Here is a 14949-nt window from a genome sequence, read left to right as displayed (position 1 = left end):
GTCATCAACATGCTCCCAATGGCTTCATATAGTCAACGTAATCATGTGATCAATGACAATGACTACAGTAGTCTTGTGACCTCTGCACTGGCAGCCAATCTACCACTCCTGGCTATGACACCAGATACAAAGCAGAGACAGGGCCTCTACTACAATTGTTTTAACTGAAGATCTGAGTAGCCCACATCTGCCACCTGAGGCAACCACCTCATCCCGCTTCTTGGGAGGGCCGGCCCTGGATGCAACCTCAATTACATGAATGCACCAATTGTGCATGTTTTTGTTCTGTGAATAGCAGGCACAGGAAAGTCTGAGCAGCCTTCCCTTTGCCATGGTCCCTACAAAAATTCCAATGGAGCTTCCCTTGAAATGCAAATAAGCAGCTTCAGCAGGAGATTTTTGTCATGGCAGAGAGAGAAAGTGTTAAATCTCTCCTCATCCAGCAGCTTCCCCATAGTTCTTATTTACATCATAAAAAAACCCAACTTGCTTGTTAATTCCATACAAGCAATTTGTTTGGTTGCTAGGTTTCTAAGGTGACCCATGTCAGGACAGAAGTGCACAGAAGAAAATCAGCCCCCAGTGAGGATATTGGGAAATTACACACATCCTCATCAGAAGGAAGGGGGGATTTAGTTAAGGGATGGGGAACCTGTGGCTTTCGAGCTATTGCTGGAACCTCGGCTCGCAACCTCCTGAGCCCTGAGTTGCAGTCCAACAACATCTGGAGGACCATAGTTTCCCCACTCAAAGTCAAGCTCTTTTCCTGTCCCCAATGAGCATTCCCTAATGTATGGCAAACACCATGCTTTCTCAAGATAAGGAGCCATACTTCAGTGAGGACTAAGACATAATATGGCTGATGTGGGCTGGATAGAGGAAATGAATGAACACTAGTGATTTTTTACATTCTCAAGAAAGTATGAAGAAAGTGCACAAACAGACAGCGTTTGGGGACTGTTCACATTAGGTGATCACTGTCAGCGGCAGAGGAAGCCTCTCAGGCGCCTGGGGAGGCACGCCCAGGGGTGGGGCAAGCTGCCCATAGGGGCAGGACACACCATGGGGCCTCTGGACTCAGCCGCCCTACAGCTGGGGGGGGGAGGCGGTGGGCAGAGAGATGCGTGGCTCGGGAGCGCTGCAGGCCCCGCAGTGAGTGCCACCTGGCATTTTGTCACCCCCCTCACTGGTGACACGCAGGGTGGGCTGCACCCACCGCACCCCCCTTCCTCTGCCCCTGATCAGTGTATCATGAATTCACATTCTCAGACACCCAAGTGGAATAAAATGGGAAGCCTTTTGTGAGCCGAATAATTAAGTTCAATATTGTGAGTGGTGTTTTTTCCTGGTTAACATGCAGAAACCTTGTAGGTGCTACAAGGTGCTAGGAGGCTAACAGATTGAGGTTGAATCCTGGCAAGACAGAAGTACTGTTTTTGGGGGACAGGAGGCGGGAAGGTGTGGAGGACTCCCTGGTCCTGAATGGGGTAACTGTGCCCCTGAAGGACCAGGTGCGCAGCCTGGGAGTCATTTTGGACTCACAGCTGTCCATGGAGGCGCAGGTCAATTCTGTGTCCAGGGCAGCTGTTTATCAGCTCTATCTGGTACGCAGGCTGAAACCCTACCTGCCAGCGAACTGTCTCGCCAGAGTGGTGCATGCTCTAGTTATCTCTTGCATGGACTACTGCAATGCGCTCAATATGGGGCTACCTTTGAAGGTGACCCAGAAACTACAACTAATCCAGAATGCGGCAGCTAAACTGGTGACTGGGGGCGGCCAAAGAGACCACATAACACTGGTCTTGAAAGACCTACACTGGCTCCCAGTACATTTCCAGGCACAATTCTAAGTGTTGGTGCTGACCTTTAAAGCCCTAAACGGCCTCGGTCCAGTATACCTGAAGGAGCGTCTCCACCCCCATCGTTCTGCCCGGACACTGAGGTCCAGCGCCGAGGGCCTTCTGGCGATTCCCTCACTGCGAGAAGCCAGTTACAGGGAACCAGGCAGAGGGCCTTCTCACCCTAGTGGCACCCACCCTGTGGAATGCCCTCCCACCAGATGTCAAAGAAAAAAACAACTACCAGACTTTTAGACGACATCTGAAGGCAGCCCTGTTTAGGGAAGCTTTTAATGTTTGATGCACTATTGTATTTTAATATTTTGTTGGAAGCCGCCCACAGTGGGCGGGGTATAAATAAATTAGTAGTAGTAGTAGTAGTATTACAAGGTCTGGATATGGTCAGAGCCTGGATGGGAGAGGGCTTGGAATCTCTATGTACCCTATTTTTTGTTAAATGGTAGAAAGATTGAAATATACAAATAAATGTGGATGCTGCAGAGGACATTTATTCAGCACTGTCCCCTTTGCATTCTGTTGGAGAACAGTCCAACTTTGGGACTTTGATGGTTTGAGTATGATGTTGATATATAAATAAATAGCAGCAACAGCATTCATATAGTTAATTTCAAAATTTCAAAGTGGAAGGTTCCTGCAGCTGTTCCTCTAAGGAAATATGTAGACATCTTTTGCCTCAGCTAGAGTAGCAGTTAGGGACATGGGTGGTGCTGTGGTCTAAACCACTGAGCCTAGGGCTTGCCAATCAGAAGGTCGGCGTTTTGAATCCCCGCGACAGGGTGCGCTCCCGTTGCTTGGTCCCTGCTCCTGCCAACCTAGCAGTTCGAAAGCACATCAAAGTGCAAGTAGATAAATAGGTACCGCTCTGGCGGGAAGGTAAATGGCGTTTCCGTGCGCTGCTGTGGTTTGCCAGAAGCAACTTAGTCATGCTGTCCACATGACCCAGAAAAACTGTCTGCGCATGATGTCCATGACCTCTTTTTGGACACGTATTTATTAGGAAAACAATGCACTTCAGTGTGTCCAGTCAGGTGACATGCAATTTTATATTAGATTTTATTCCTTTATCAGATTATCCTACAATTGGGAAAATCAAAATTTAGCAAAGGGGAACTGCAGGCTGCCACTAAGAGGAGGGTGTTGTGTGGACACCTCAACAAACAAACAAACAAACATAGGCACAAGCAGCTTCAAACCCACATGAGTGGGATGGGATTCAACTAAGTTGCTGCATGCGCGCAATAAGGTCTGCTCATACAATAGGGCTTTCCTCTCTCTCTTCCCCCCATGTGTGCCCCACGACCCCTAAATCCGCTCTAGGCATTTGGGGGGGGGGGAACCACAGAACAGTATCAAGGAGAGCTCAGGGGTAGAAAGGGGAAAGTCCCATTGCATCAGCAGACCTTGTTCCCTGTGTGCATACCTCACTTAGTGATATGTTGAATTCCAGTTCCGCCCATGGTATCATGCCATTCCAAATGTGAACATCAGAAAATACTGCTTTCCAAACTTCTCAGAGAGCCTGCTCAGGTCAGAAGGACCAGTGGCAAAACCATCCACAGAAAGGAGCCCTTTCTTGCTAGTGATGCATGTATGTCTGCCAAAGGATCATGGCCAGGAGACACAATCGCCCCACCTCCTCACACACTCAATGAACGCATGTGTTTGTTGGGGAGCGGGGTGTATGGTATGAAGCAAGAGAAGAAGGAAAATGAACAGAACAGTGGAAAAGATAAAAAGATGCACACACTGTTTGCTTCACCTACTCTTATTTATTCAACACTCACATTATGGTTTCTTCTTCTTTTTTTACAGTATGGTTATCCCCACCAAAAAATTCACACGCAAGAGAATACTGTATGTCCAGAGTTTTCATCCATGGGGGAGACAAACACTCCTCTGCCTCCAGCCTTTCCACCCTCTCTTAATAATAAGCGCAGGGGTAGTGGTGTTTTTTATCCTATGCCACAACCCTGCAAAGGGCACTTCTATAATAAGCAGGGCCAAACTAGACAAGGCAGCAGAGATATGCCTCTTAAAAACTGACAAATAGCAGCCATCTACCTGAAAAGTTAATACTTGTGCTATTTTCCCACTGAATTAAGCCATTCCAGTTGCTTTTATTGCCCCTTTATGGGTGCAGCCTGTGCACATTTACCTTTTCTCTAATGGCAAATAGCAACTGGAGTGAAGGGTGGACCCCCATTTAGATTTTGGACACAAACACCTGCAGCTCCTATTTGTCAAAATTTAAAGAAACTGATGATCCAGTTCTGGTTCTCCACCACCACATCTAGTTTGGTGTCATTGGCAGTTTTTGGCAGACGGCAACATGTGCAATCAGGAAAGGTTTACGGGAAGGGAAGGGAAGGGAGCCATCACATGCTGCCTATATAAAATCAGCAGATAGTGAAGATTGGAAGAAGAAAGGTTGGCATCAACTCACGGAAGGAAAGACTAGAGTTTGAGAAAAGAAAGATGCTTCAATGTTAGGGCTTCATTTTCAAAGGAACATAATGCCAGGAGCAACCCCACATGTCTAATTCGGCAAATGTGCTTTTTCGTGTTCTACAGATTCTATCAAATGGCAGCATAAGGCTATGGTGGCAATCCAAGGCAGCATGCTTTTTCTCCAAAAGCATTCCTAAGAGGCACATTATACAAGAAAGAACCAGAGGCGATATACTGGCTTGTTTTGAAGGCTGCATCACCCTTCTCTCTGGGCTGGAATGTTAACGTTTTAAAGCTTATCAGTGGATGACAGCTCCTCTCTAGAGCTATGGGTCTTGTCTCAAAGCACCAGGCATTCATATGGAAAGCTAATAGCCAGTCGCTGGGAGGTTTGGCAACTCCATTCTAACAGATTTTCATTATGAATGGATTTCTGGTCTACTTCTCAGCTTAGGTCCCTCTTTCCTAATCACTGCTATGCATATAAACCCAGGGCTTTTTTCCCAGCCAGAACTCACTGGAACTCAGTTCTAGCACCTCTAAGGTGGCTGCCATTGCCATTATAAGAGAACAAGGGAGGCGTTCATGGTGAGTTCTGGCACCTCTTTTTCTAGAAAAATAGCACTGTGTAAACCCAATCATTGAACTGCATGGCAAAACCCATTTTGTGGGGAGATACATTTCCATATGGTCTCTCCTTCGGAGAATCAAAGTCTCACTAAATTATTTCTTATTATTTTTATTTATTCTATTTATATCCCGCCCTTCCTCCTGGAGAAGCCCAAGGCAACAACTTGCATCTGAACCTTCCTACTATCTGCCTTTGGAACAGGAAGAACAGAATGATCCAGCAGATGCATCTCTTAGCTGTTAGAGAAAGTTGATAAGGCTATGCTTCCCAGTTTCACCATAAGGGAAGACATCTGTGTGAATAAGAAGCCATGAAGGAATTACAGACACCTCATGGTGACTTTTGCCCCATAAAAACTAATTGCGCAACTAAGAGAGCCAGTGTGGTGTAGTGGTTAAGAGCGGTAGACTTGTAATCTGGGGAACGTCTCTGCTCCTCCACATGCAGCTGCTGGGTGACCTTGGGCCAGTCACACTTCTCTGAAGTCTCTCAGCCCCACTCACCTCACAGAGTGTTTGTTGTGGGGGAGGAAGGGAAAGGAGAATGTTAGCCGCTTTGAGACTCCTTCGGGTAGTGAAAAAGCGGGATATCAAATCCAAACTCTTCTAATCAGACACCAGGTGAAATAAGCATGAGAAAATTCAAACTCTTCTTCCCCTCATTCTCAATTGCAGCGGTTCTCAACCTGTGGGTCCCCAGATGTTGTTGGACTACAACTCCCATCATCTCTGAGCTCTGGTCTTGCTAGCTAGGGGTGATGGGAGTTGCAGTTCAACAACATCTGGGGACCCACAGGTTGAGAAAGGCTGATTTAGAGACAAGGAAAGACTATGAAAACTTTGAGAATGCCTGCTCTGGACTTGTGCTTTAGTTGCTGTCACCCCCTCTGTTGTTGCAGCAAACACCCCAGAGGTTTAGCCCTATTTGTAGAACAGAATTAGTCTAATCAGGTATGTGATCTAGAAACAGCCCTTAGCAACTGAGCAATACAGAAAGAGTGCAGTTCCAGTTGTGCGAAGGTATATACTATTTGTTCTCGAGGCATATCAGTAGCTAAGCTGAGAGACTTGAGCATCTTCGTACTCCCAATTTGCCTCTGGAACTTTGAGCAATAGCCAGACCAGACATTCATTATCCCCCTTTCAAAAGATGGCCCTGTGGAGCGGTAGTAGTGCCATGTCTGTAATTAAGGCACTTTTTTGTCTTTGTGAAAAGTACACCCAGGAATGTCTTGGACTCCTGAGCTCAAAAAGCCTAGCCCAGACTGCTTTCTGTAGTTAAGATAGGCTGGCCATTCTCTAGCCTGGCCCCGGAATGTGTGCCTGTACCAGTATTTGGCTGCTCTCTTCTCACAATCACCTGCACAGCAGTTTGGCATCTGTTGTCTTCTCTAATCCTGGCTATGCCTCATTTCCCAACTTCAAGCTTTCGTGTCCTAATCTTTCTACCAACAGCTCCTCAGATCCTGCATTTTCTTCTCCTTCCCTAGGCCTTCTCCTCTCTACCTCGCTCATCAGACTACATCCACATCCTCGGTCCTTGTTTACTCTAGGAGGGAGCCAGGCAAACTCAGCCCCAGGGCGACAGAAGCCTTAAGAGATCCCTAAGTAAGATTTCCCTTCTACATACAAAGCAAGTGAAAAGGCGGCAAATAAATGAGCATCGTTTCCTGGTCCTGAAGAGTTCTCCCTGGTGAACGTGCACATCTGGAAAGGTTGCAGTATCTTCCAAGAGCAGAAAGAAGGAGAGTGAGGCGCATGAGTGAAGAGGAAGGAACAAGACTTCTTGAAACATCATTCTCAGTCCCAGCATTCAGCTCAGCCAGCTGCCAGCTCAGCCAGTTGATTAAGCCAGGCCTCTGCGCTCTTCAAGATGCCAATGGCAGGAGGCAGCAAGGGTGAGAGATGTCAGCTGCTTCTTACTGATGCAAGTACGCATCGAGCCAGAGCTCTCCTGAATCCTTCAGAGAACTGGAACGAGGATAAAAAGGGTCAAGTCAGGAAACATGAAGAAACAAACCAGAAAAAGAGATTCGATATTGAGCCAGGAATTCTCAGGGCACTATAGTCATTGAGTGAGCATGTTACGATAAGAAAAAACCCGTAATAGAGCAGCAAGTGGGGGGTGGCATTAAAAGCACAAGGAAGGATGCAGCACCCTCTCATGGAGAGAGCCACAGGGCTGGTTCACACATGCAGGCTCACCACCTGATTGCTGCAGCAAATGCTGTACGAATGAGCTATTCCAGGTGAGACAGGACAGAACTTTCAAGTCATCTCAGAGCAGTTCTTCTCAGTGGGCTCAGTCTGCACACTTTGTCTGCAAGTTTTGAGGAGCCAAGCAGTCAAAAGATGCAGTAGGTATGTGTGAACTAACCCACAGAGCTCAGAATCCACAAATGCTTGTTTTGACTTTGCCACCATGCTCTTGCAAAAGCTCAGGCAAACTACTTTCACTAGCTGCTATTATTATTATTATTATTATTATTATTATTATTATTATGATTATTACTGAATTGACTATTAGCTTTTTTATTAAAAGTAAACTCAAAGAGACTTACACTATGTACATAAATTAACATTAATATCAACAGCCTTCCCAATTAGCTTTCCACCTACTCTGTGCTCATTCATTGAAGGCTGTCCATTTTTCTGGGATGTGCATATTCTACAGACCTCCTTGCATACTGCGTAGGAGTGATGCTCTAATCATGCACCAATCTCTGTGTTGTTGTTTCTAAGCCTTATGGTCAGGAATATCTGAAGGGGAGAACCAAAACACGGGCAGTGCCAACATATTCCAACTCCCCCAACCTGCGTTCAAGGTGCTTTTTAACAACGGCATTAGATTCCAGTGGTTTCCAGTATCTATTTCTATTGGCTATTTCTGGCAGAGGCTGATGGGAGTTTTCTGCTGGGCCACACGTTTCCCATCCCTGACTTATGTCATAAACTTTGCATAAACTTGGCTCAGAAATGTTTTGATGTGTTTTTAGGAGGAGGGCAAGCAGAATGTATGCAGCCCTGATTATGATTTCTAGAACAATTAAGAGAGTGCTGGAAACTCTGAACATTAACAAATATTGTTTTCTCAGAGCATTCTTCCCAGTTCACATTATTGGAAGCAACGGCTGGAGGCTGGGGGTCCCATATTATCCCCCCAATTCCCTTTTCTTTTTGTGCCCTTTCACAAGATGTCGGTCTGATGTCTCTCCCCCTACAGGAGAGCTGTCCTTCCTCCTGGAACTGCAAGGGGTGCTGGTGCTTTCACATTCACTGATACTTACTGTACAATGTCTGCAAAGGCTGTGAGCAGAGGCTTGGACTGGTACTCGATGCCGTGCTTTGCGCATAGGGACTTCACCAAGGGGGTCACCTTGTGAAAGTTGTGTCGAGGCATGGTGGGGAAAAGGCTGTGGAGAGAGGGAGAGAGGCAGCTGCCAGATCTCATGGCTTCCTGGGAGCTCTGGAGAGCCTTCTTCTTCCTCCCAAAATCTCATTAGTGTGTGCAATACTTCTTTGTGAAGCTTGTCCAAGCCAAATAATCACTTACAAGCTTAATGATTTATTCTGTAAACAACTGTTGCAGAGGGCCTTATCCTAAAATTATAATCATAGAATTGTGTCATCTCGCATTGCCAGCTTAAGCTAATCATGTCCTGGGTGCCTCCCTGGTCCAAGGCTGTTTTCACACAGGAATTCAGCTTCGTAATATCCCTTGTCCAGCTCTGCTTCCTCATTACAGTGGTACCTCGGGTTACAAACACTACAGGTTACAAAGTCTGCTAACCCGGAAGTAGTACTTCAGGTTAAGAACTTTACCCCAGGATGAGAACAGAAATCGCGTGGCGGTGGTGCTGCAGCAGCTGGAGGCCCCATCAGCTAAAGTGGTACTTCAGGTTAACAACGTTTTCAGGTTAAGAACAGACCTCCAGAACGAATTAAGTTCGTAACGGTAGGTACCACTGTATACCCAAAAGCCTACCCACATGATGCTTCAGCAGCAGCACGTGAAGCCCCTACAAGCTCAGTTGTCCACATTACTGAATCACACGTATACCATAAAAGACTCCAGGCTCTTGAACTGTTAGGTTTCTCATGAGGCCTCCATCCTCTTCAGCCCCCTACAAGGTCACTTATTACTACAGCATGAAATAAGCCTCTTGGGGAAATAGATCCCATTCTTTTTCTAGGCTTCATATTAGTTGATATCCTCAAGACACCTTCCAACTGGTGAAAAAAGAAGAATATACTCACTGGTGCTCAATTTGGAAGTTGAGATGCCCACTGAACCAGTCGTTGAACAGGGACTGGTCTACGTTGCATGTTGCCTGGAGCTGGAGAGAGAGAAAATATATTTAAAAAGGCACCACATGAGGATATTCATGTTTCAGTTCTAGCTAGGCACCCCAATGAACTGTGGCATACCCTCATCTCCCCATCCTAGTCCTTAGAATAAGAACAACAATAATAAATAGATGGACCTAACAACTGGGAGCAGTTTACCTATGAGATCGCCTTGCCCCACATGGGCCCGCTTGAGCACAGGGCTGTACAATATATGTCTGTGTGAACGCTAGCAAAAAACTTCCACACCTCATATACCATATTTTTCGCTCTATAAGACGCACTCCCCCCCTCCTAAAAAGTAAGAGGGAATGTGTGTGTGTCTTATGGAGCGAATGCAGGCTGCACAGCTATCCCTGAAGCCAGGAGAGGGAGAGGGATCAGTGCGCTTCAGGGACAGCCACGCAAAGCCTCAGGAGCGCTCCTCCCGCTGCGCTCAGGAGGCTTTCCGTTCTCCTGGCTTCAGGGATAGCCACGCGAACTCTCTTAGAGTGTTGTGTAGTGGTTGAGAGCGGTAGTCTTGTAGTCTGGGGCACCGGGTTCCCGTCTCCACTCCTCCACATGCAGCTGCTGGGTGACCTTGGGCCAGTCACACTTCTATGAAGTCTCTCAGCCCCACTCACCTCACAGAGTGTTTGTTGTGGGGGAGGAAGGGAAAGGAGATTGTTAGCCGCTTTGAGACTCCTTAAAGGGAGTGAAAGGCGGGATATCAAATCCAAACTCCTCCTCTTCTTCTTCTTCTTCTTCAGGGCAATGGGAGGAACGCTCCCCCTGCCCTGAAGAGGCTTGGCACGGCTATCCCAGAAGCCAGAACAGTAAGCGGGATCGCTGCTTTCGCTGAGCAACGATCCCTCTTGCTGTTCTGACTTCGCTTCGCTGGAGAGGCACTGCACAGAGAGGGAAAGCTGCACAGCGCCTCTTCAGTAAAGCGGGAGGAGAAACAGAGCCCCTTCAGTTTCTCCTCCCGCTTTGCTGGAGAGGCGCTGCGCAGAGAGGGAGAGAATATTTTTTTCCTTGTTCTCCTCCTCTAAAACTAGGTGCATCTTATGGTCGGGTGCGTCTTATAGAGCGAAATATACGGTGCCTTCCCAGTTCCCATGTCAACCACAGAGGGTCAGCACAGAGAGTAACACCATTATTGCCTGACCTCTGGGGCCCAAATGTGGAGCATGTGAGCAGCCACCCCACCCACCCATAACAAAATCCCATGTTCAAAATAATGAATGCAGTGAGAGCGGTAGGAAGGATGGATTAGGATTTCACTGGACATGGGACTCAACCTGATGGGGCCTTCAAGCAGCAATAATTGATGGGAGTTCCATGTGTTTACACAAGAGGTATAGAAGAAGACACTTGCAAGCATTCATGTTAATCCTTTTCTAATCTTCTTTTACTCCCACAGTCTGTCCTTTTTCACCCCAACCCATTATTAGTATTCCACAATTAGTTCTTACATACAGTTACACCCAACCCTTCCGGGCACTCAATTATACTTCAGCTCCTAAGATGCTAGACACCTCCTGTATAAATCTCATATTCATGATCATAACTGCTGGGATCGTTGTGCACATTACCTGGGTTGAAAGCCAGTCAACATTCTTGTCATAATCAATGTTCATTGGGATGTGGTTCATTTGTGTCACCCAGACAAACCAGTGACTCTCTATAAATCTGCACAAAGCACAGAAGTAAATTATTGTGTTTCCATCCAACCAAACCCACACAACCTATTGATAAGATAAACTTTATTCGCATTAGCCAACGGCCATAGCAACATAAAACAAGCAATATATAAAAATAAAATATATACAAATAAAAAAGACAGCAATGGGTAAAAAGGGCAATCAAATGGCCAAGATTATCATTCAGATAGTGGCCCTTAATCTCATTGCACCCTCAATAAACCTAGCAACCTTTGCTGTTGTCGGATCATTTTGAGCTGATAAAAGAAAGAACAATGTGGCCTCAGATGGGTGGCCTGGGAGGGTAAGTAAGAGTGGGTTAATGATTTCATTCCTCAGATCTTTATAAAGAGGACAGGACAGGAGAACATGAGCCACTCTTTCCAGATTACCATCTGCACAGGGGCAGAGTGTTTCTCAGTTGGAATCTTTTGGTATCTGCCCTCAAGTGCGGCAGAGGGCATCACATCCAATCTGGCCAGTGTGAAGGCACGTCTGTATTTTGGGATAGTTAATTTATACAAATATGGTGCCAGGGAATCAAACTGAGAAGGGGGGGGAAGGCATACCAAGGACAGAATTTCTTTATAATGTCCAGGTTGTTCTGTTGCTCTAAGTCCTTCAGATGCTGTCCAATTAGCCTTTTTGCTTTAACAAAACCCATCATGAGAAGCTGATGTGGGTGGAGTCCACAGGATAGGAGTTTTTGGTGCACAATTTTAAACCACGCACTTTTATGGGGATCTTGTGTCAATAAGGGCAGCAGACCGGGTGGATTTAAATTTAGACGGAGCCAATAATTAAGAGTTCTTTGCCAGGACTGAGCTTCTTCAGAGGGAAGACTTGCCTCTGTATTGAACCTATTGAAAAGCACCAATGCTTGACTGAAACTGTTTTTTAAAACAACAACAACAACACACACACACCTTGAAGGGGAGTAGAGAGAGGAAGGGTGAAGAGTAAAACTATATAGTTTTCTCTTAGCGAGAAAGGGGTTTTGTTGCTGTTGTTTTAGAATGTATGTTCAACATTAGTCGATACAAATCAGTAAATCTTAAACCTTATTTATGGCTGGCGTATGGCAGTGGGGTCCATTCTTCTGGTGCAAGCTTGTGAGTGCAATCTAACTGACTGTGAGAGTGGCCTCTGGGAGGGGTGGCTACTTCAAGTTAGTATTGCAGGAACAAAATACCTGCTGCTATGGTGGGCAGAGGGATGTGGACAGGTAGAGCCCAGACTGCTGTGACCCTGGGGAAGGTTCAATGCATCTGTGCATGCAGAAACACAGTGTGCATGCCTGTGTGCGCACACACCATGGGGCCCTTCTCAATGCATGGCTCAATATCCTGGAAAAGTTCTGTTTCTTGACCATGCCAGAATGTGGCGCTGCAGTGCAAACAAAGATCTTTGACTTGCAGAGACTATATGGTAACCCCAAATAATCAGTTATGGTGAGGGTATGCATCCAAATGAAACTCACCTGAGTAGAAAGAAGAGACCAAGGAGACCCTTCAGTTCCAGTAGGTATGAGTAAGTCAAAAAGAAACGGACGTAGAAAGTCACCATCCAGGCCAGATCCTGTCGCAAAGGAAAGGATGAATGCTCTGCAGAAGGCCATGTCATAGTGCTGCAGACCTGCCCCACCAATTTGCTCATGTAGGGCACCAGTCTCAGAGGCCACCTATGCAGTCTCCCATCACTAAACCTGTGCTCGCCCTCAGTCTGATATATTGAAAAGGCAACAGCCCAGACATCTCCCAAAGCTATTTTAAATATCCACATGCTTAAACCTGTCTCGGTCAGGAAGTTTCTTATACGCATTCCTGTTATTCCTCATCTAATCTTTCACTTCCCACATCCTGCCCTCTTTCTGCCCATCCAGGCCCAATTCAGAGTGTTGTATTTGACCTATAAAGCCTTAAATGGCTCAGGACCCAAATACCTCAAGCATTGGCTCTCCCCATACAAACTGACCTAGGCCCTGCGATCATCATCTAAGGCTTCGTGTGTCTCCTCCATGAGAGGTCCAGAGCGTGGCAACATGAGAATGGGCCTTTTCTGCAGTGGCTCCCAACTTGTGGAATGTTCTCCCTGGGGAGGTTTGCCTGGCGCCTTCATTACATCTCTTTAGGTAACAGGCGAAAATGTTCCTTTTCAACTAGGCCTTTTGCTAATTAAACACTCTATGGCCTCTTAAATATGTTGGGGTTTTGTTTTGTGCTATTATTTTATGAATTTTGTGTTTTTATGTTGTAAACTGCCCGGTGATCTTCAGATGAAGTGTGGTAAATCAATTTAATAAATCATAATAGCAATAGTAATAAAGTGTAAGTTTAGAAAAGTGCAAGCTTAGCCAAGCTTAAAGCAGGTCATACTCTTTGGCTCCCAGAGGATCCTAACTATTTTCCCTTAATAAATATTTATTTATTTAGGCAGGCAGGCAGGCATATCTATACTACCCAACAAACTGTGGCCTTTGGACAATTCAATCCCCTAATCCCATTGCCCACACTGTAAGAATGTGCAATCCACACCTCTGATTTGCTCACCCTTGTGATAACTACTGCTATAATAGGTTTTAATAGGGCTGGATTTCAAGAGAGTCCATCTCTGTGATCAGGTAATATCCATTTATATAAATCTATAACCCAGAGCTGAAAAGGGGCACTGTATCTCAGGAACTGAACCATAACTCTTGAAGAGGTCATTCTGTTGCGAAATTGCAGTTCTTCAGCTCTAATGTAGCAATTAAGCCTTGACTTTCCGAGGTTAAACTTTAACTGGAAAAACCTAGCGGCAAACTAATTTAGAAAGAGGAAAAACCTAAACTGAGAACCGCCCAGTGTAGAGGAAATGTTAGCATAAACACTGAAGAGTAGCTTTAAGTCTTCAGTTCCAGTTCATTTCCTTTTTAAAGAATGAAAGTGCAGCGTTGCAGCCTCAGCGACAAAGAGGCTAAGAAAACAGAAAGCAGGTAAGCTAAGCAACTTGTGTGAGTTTAGCGACATGGCTATGTGCTAAAGATCTCCCCTCTCTACAGCAAGTTTACAAACCAAATCCATAGTTTTGCCTTCTTCTTTTTCAGACTGAAAGACAATATATTTTTTTGGAAACAGGGAAACTAAGTATGGGCGTGAGAGAGATGTAGAGTCCTACAAAGTGTCCCGTTGACAAACGTCTGGTGCAACGGGCTCCTAGCTCTCATGGAACAATCCTGTTCCGTTGATGCCAGGCCAGCTGATCTGGGGAAGCTGGGCTCTGGCATACTCACCGCCCATTGTTTGCGCTGGACAACAAAGTAGAAGATGTACCACTGCAGGTAGAAAGGCACCAGAGCTGGTGGTCCAACTAGGGAAGAATTCAGAGAAACATTCTTAGTTGGCTCAAAAGAAATGAGTGGCCCATCTTCTCCACACAAACCTACTCAGCTCATATTCTCTAGGTGCCCCTGCAGTCTTGAAAGGGGTAGGAGAAAGGGGCTTTTCAGTTGTGGAACCCCTCCTGACGGCAGTTTCCTCCAAGAGGTTTGACAGGCACCCACTCTTGCTGCTTTTCGTTACCAGGTGAATGCATTTTTATTTCCCCATATTTTCCTTCTGCCTCATAGTCTGAAATTGTATTATTTCTGATGTTCCTATTATATTTTATCTTCTAAAAGGGAAAGGGAAAGGTACCCCTGATCATTAGGTCCAGTCGTGGCCGACTCTGGGGTTGTGGTGCTCATCTCGCTTTACTGGCCGAGGGAGCCGGCGTACAGCTTCCGGGTCATGTGGCCAGCATGACTAAGCCACTTGTAGCAAACCAGAGCAGCACACAGAAACACCGTTTACCTTCCCGCTGGAGTGGTACCTATTTATCTACTTGCACTTTGACGTGCTTTCGAACTCCTAGGTTGGCAGGAGCAGGGACCGAGCAACAGGGATTCAAATCGCCAACCTTCTGATTAGCAAGCCCTAGGCTCTGTGGTTTAACCCACAGAGCCA

General features: G+C 46.0%; 1 protein-coding gene across 1 annotated transcript in view; it reads right to left on the bottom strand.

Annotated features, from left to right (window-relative positions):
- Window positions 1–5788: 5788 nt before the first annotated feature.
- Window positions 5789–14949, bottom strand: part of LOC309380747 (acyl-CoA (8-3)-desaturase-like) — a 29914-nt gene continuing 20753 nt past the window's right edge. Inside the window, exons 7-12 of the mRNA XM_081930859.1 lie at window positions 14238–14314; window positions 12447–12544; window positions 10859–10955; window positions 9195–9274; window positions 8225–8350; window positions 5789–6908 (exon numbers count right to left, since the gene is read on the bottom strand). Of these exons, the coding sequence (XP_081786985.1) occupies window positions 6857–6908; window positions 8225–8350; window positions 9195–9274; window positions 10859–10955; window positions 12447–12544; window positions 14238–14314 (530 nt within the window). The 3' untranslated portion in view covers window positions 5789–6856. The remainder of the gene's footprint in view (window positions 6909–8224; window positions 8351–9194; window positions 9275–10858; window positions 10956–12446; window positions 12545–14237; window positions 14315–14949) is intronic.

This window comes from Podarcis melisellensis (assembly GCF_964234715.1).
Source record: "Podarcis melisellensis genome assembly, chromosome: 1".
In the NCBI taxonomy this organism is placed as follows: Eukaryota; Metazoa; Chordata; class Lepidosauria; order Squamata; family Lacertidae; genus Podarcis; species Podarcis melisellensis.
The sequence above is the reverse complement of the archived record's forward strand: the minus strand, read 5'-3'. Positions and strand labels throughout refer to the sequence as shown.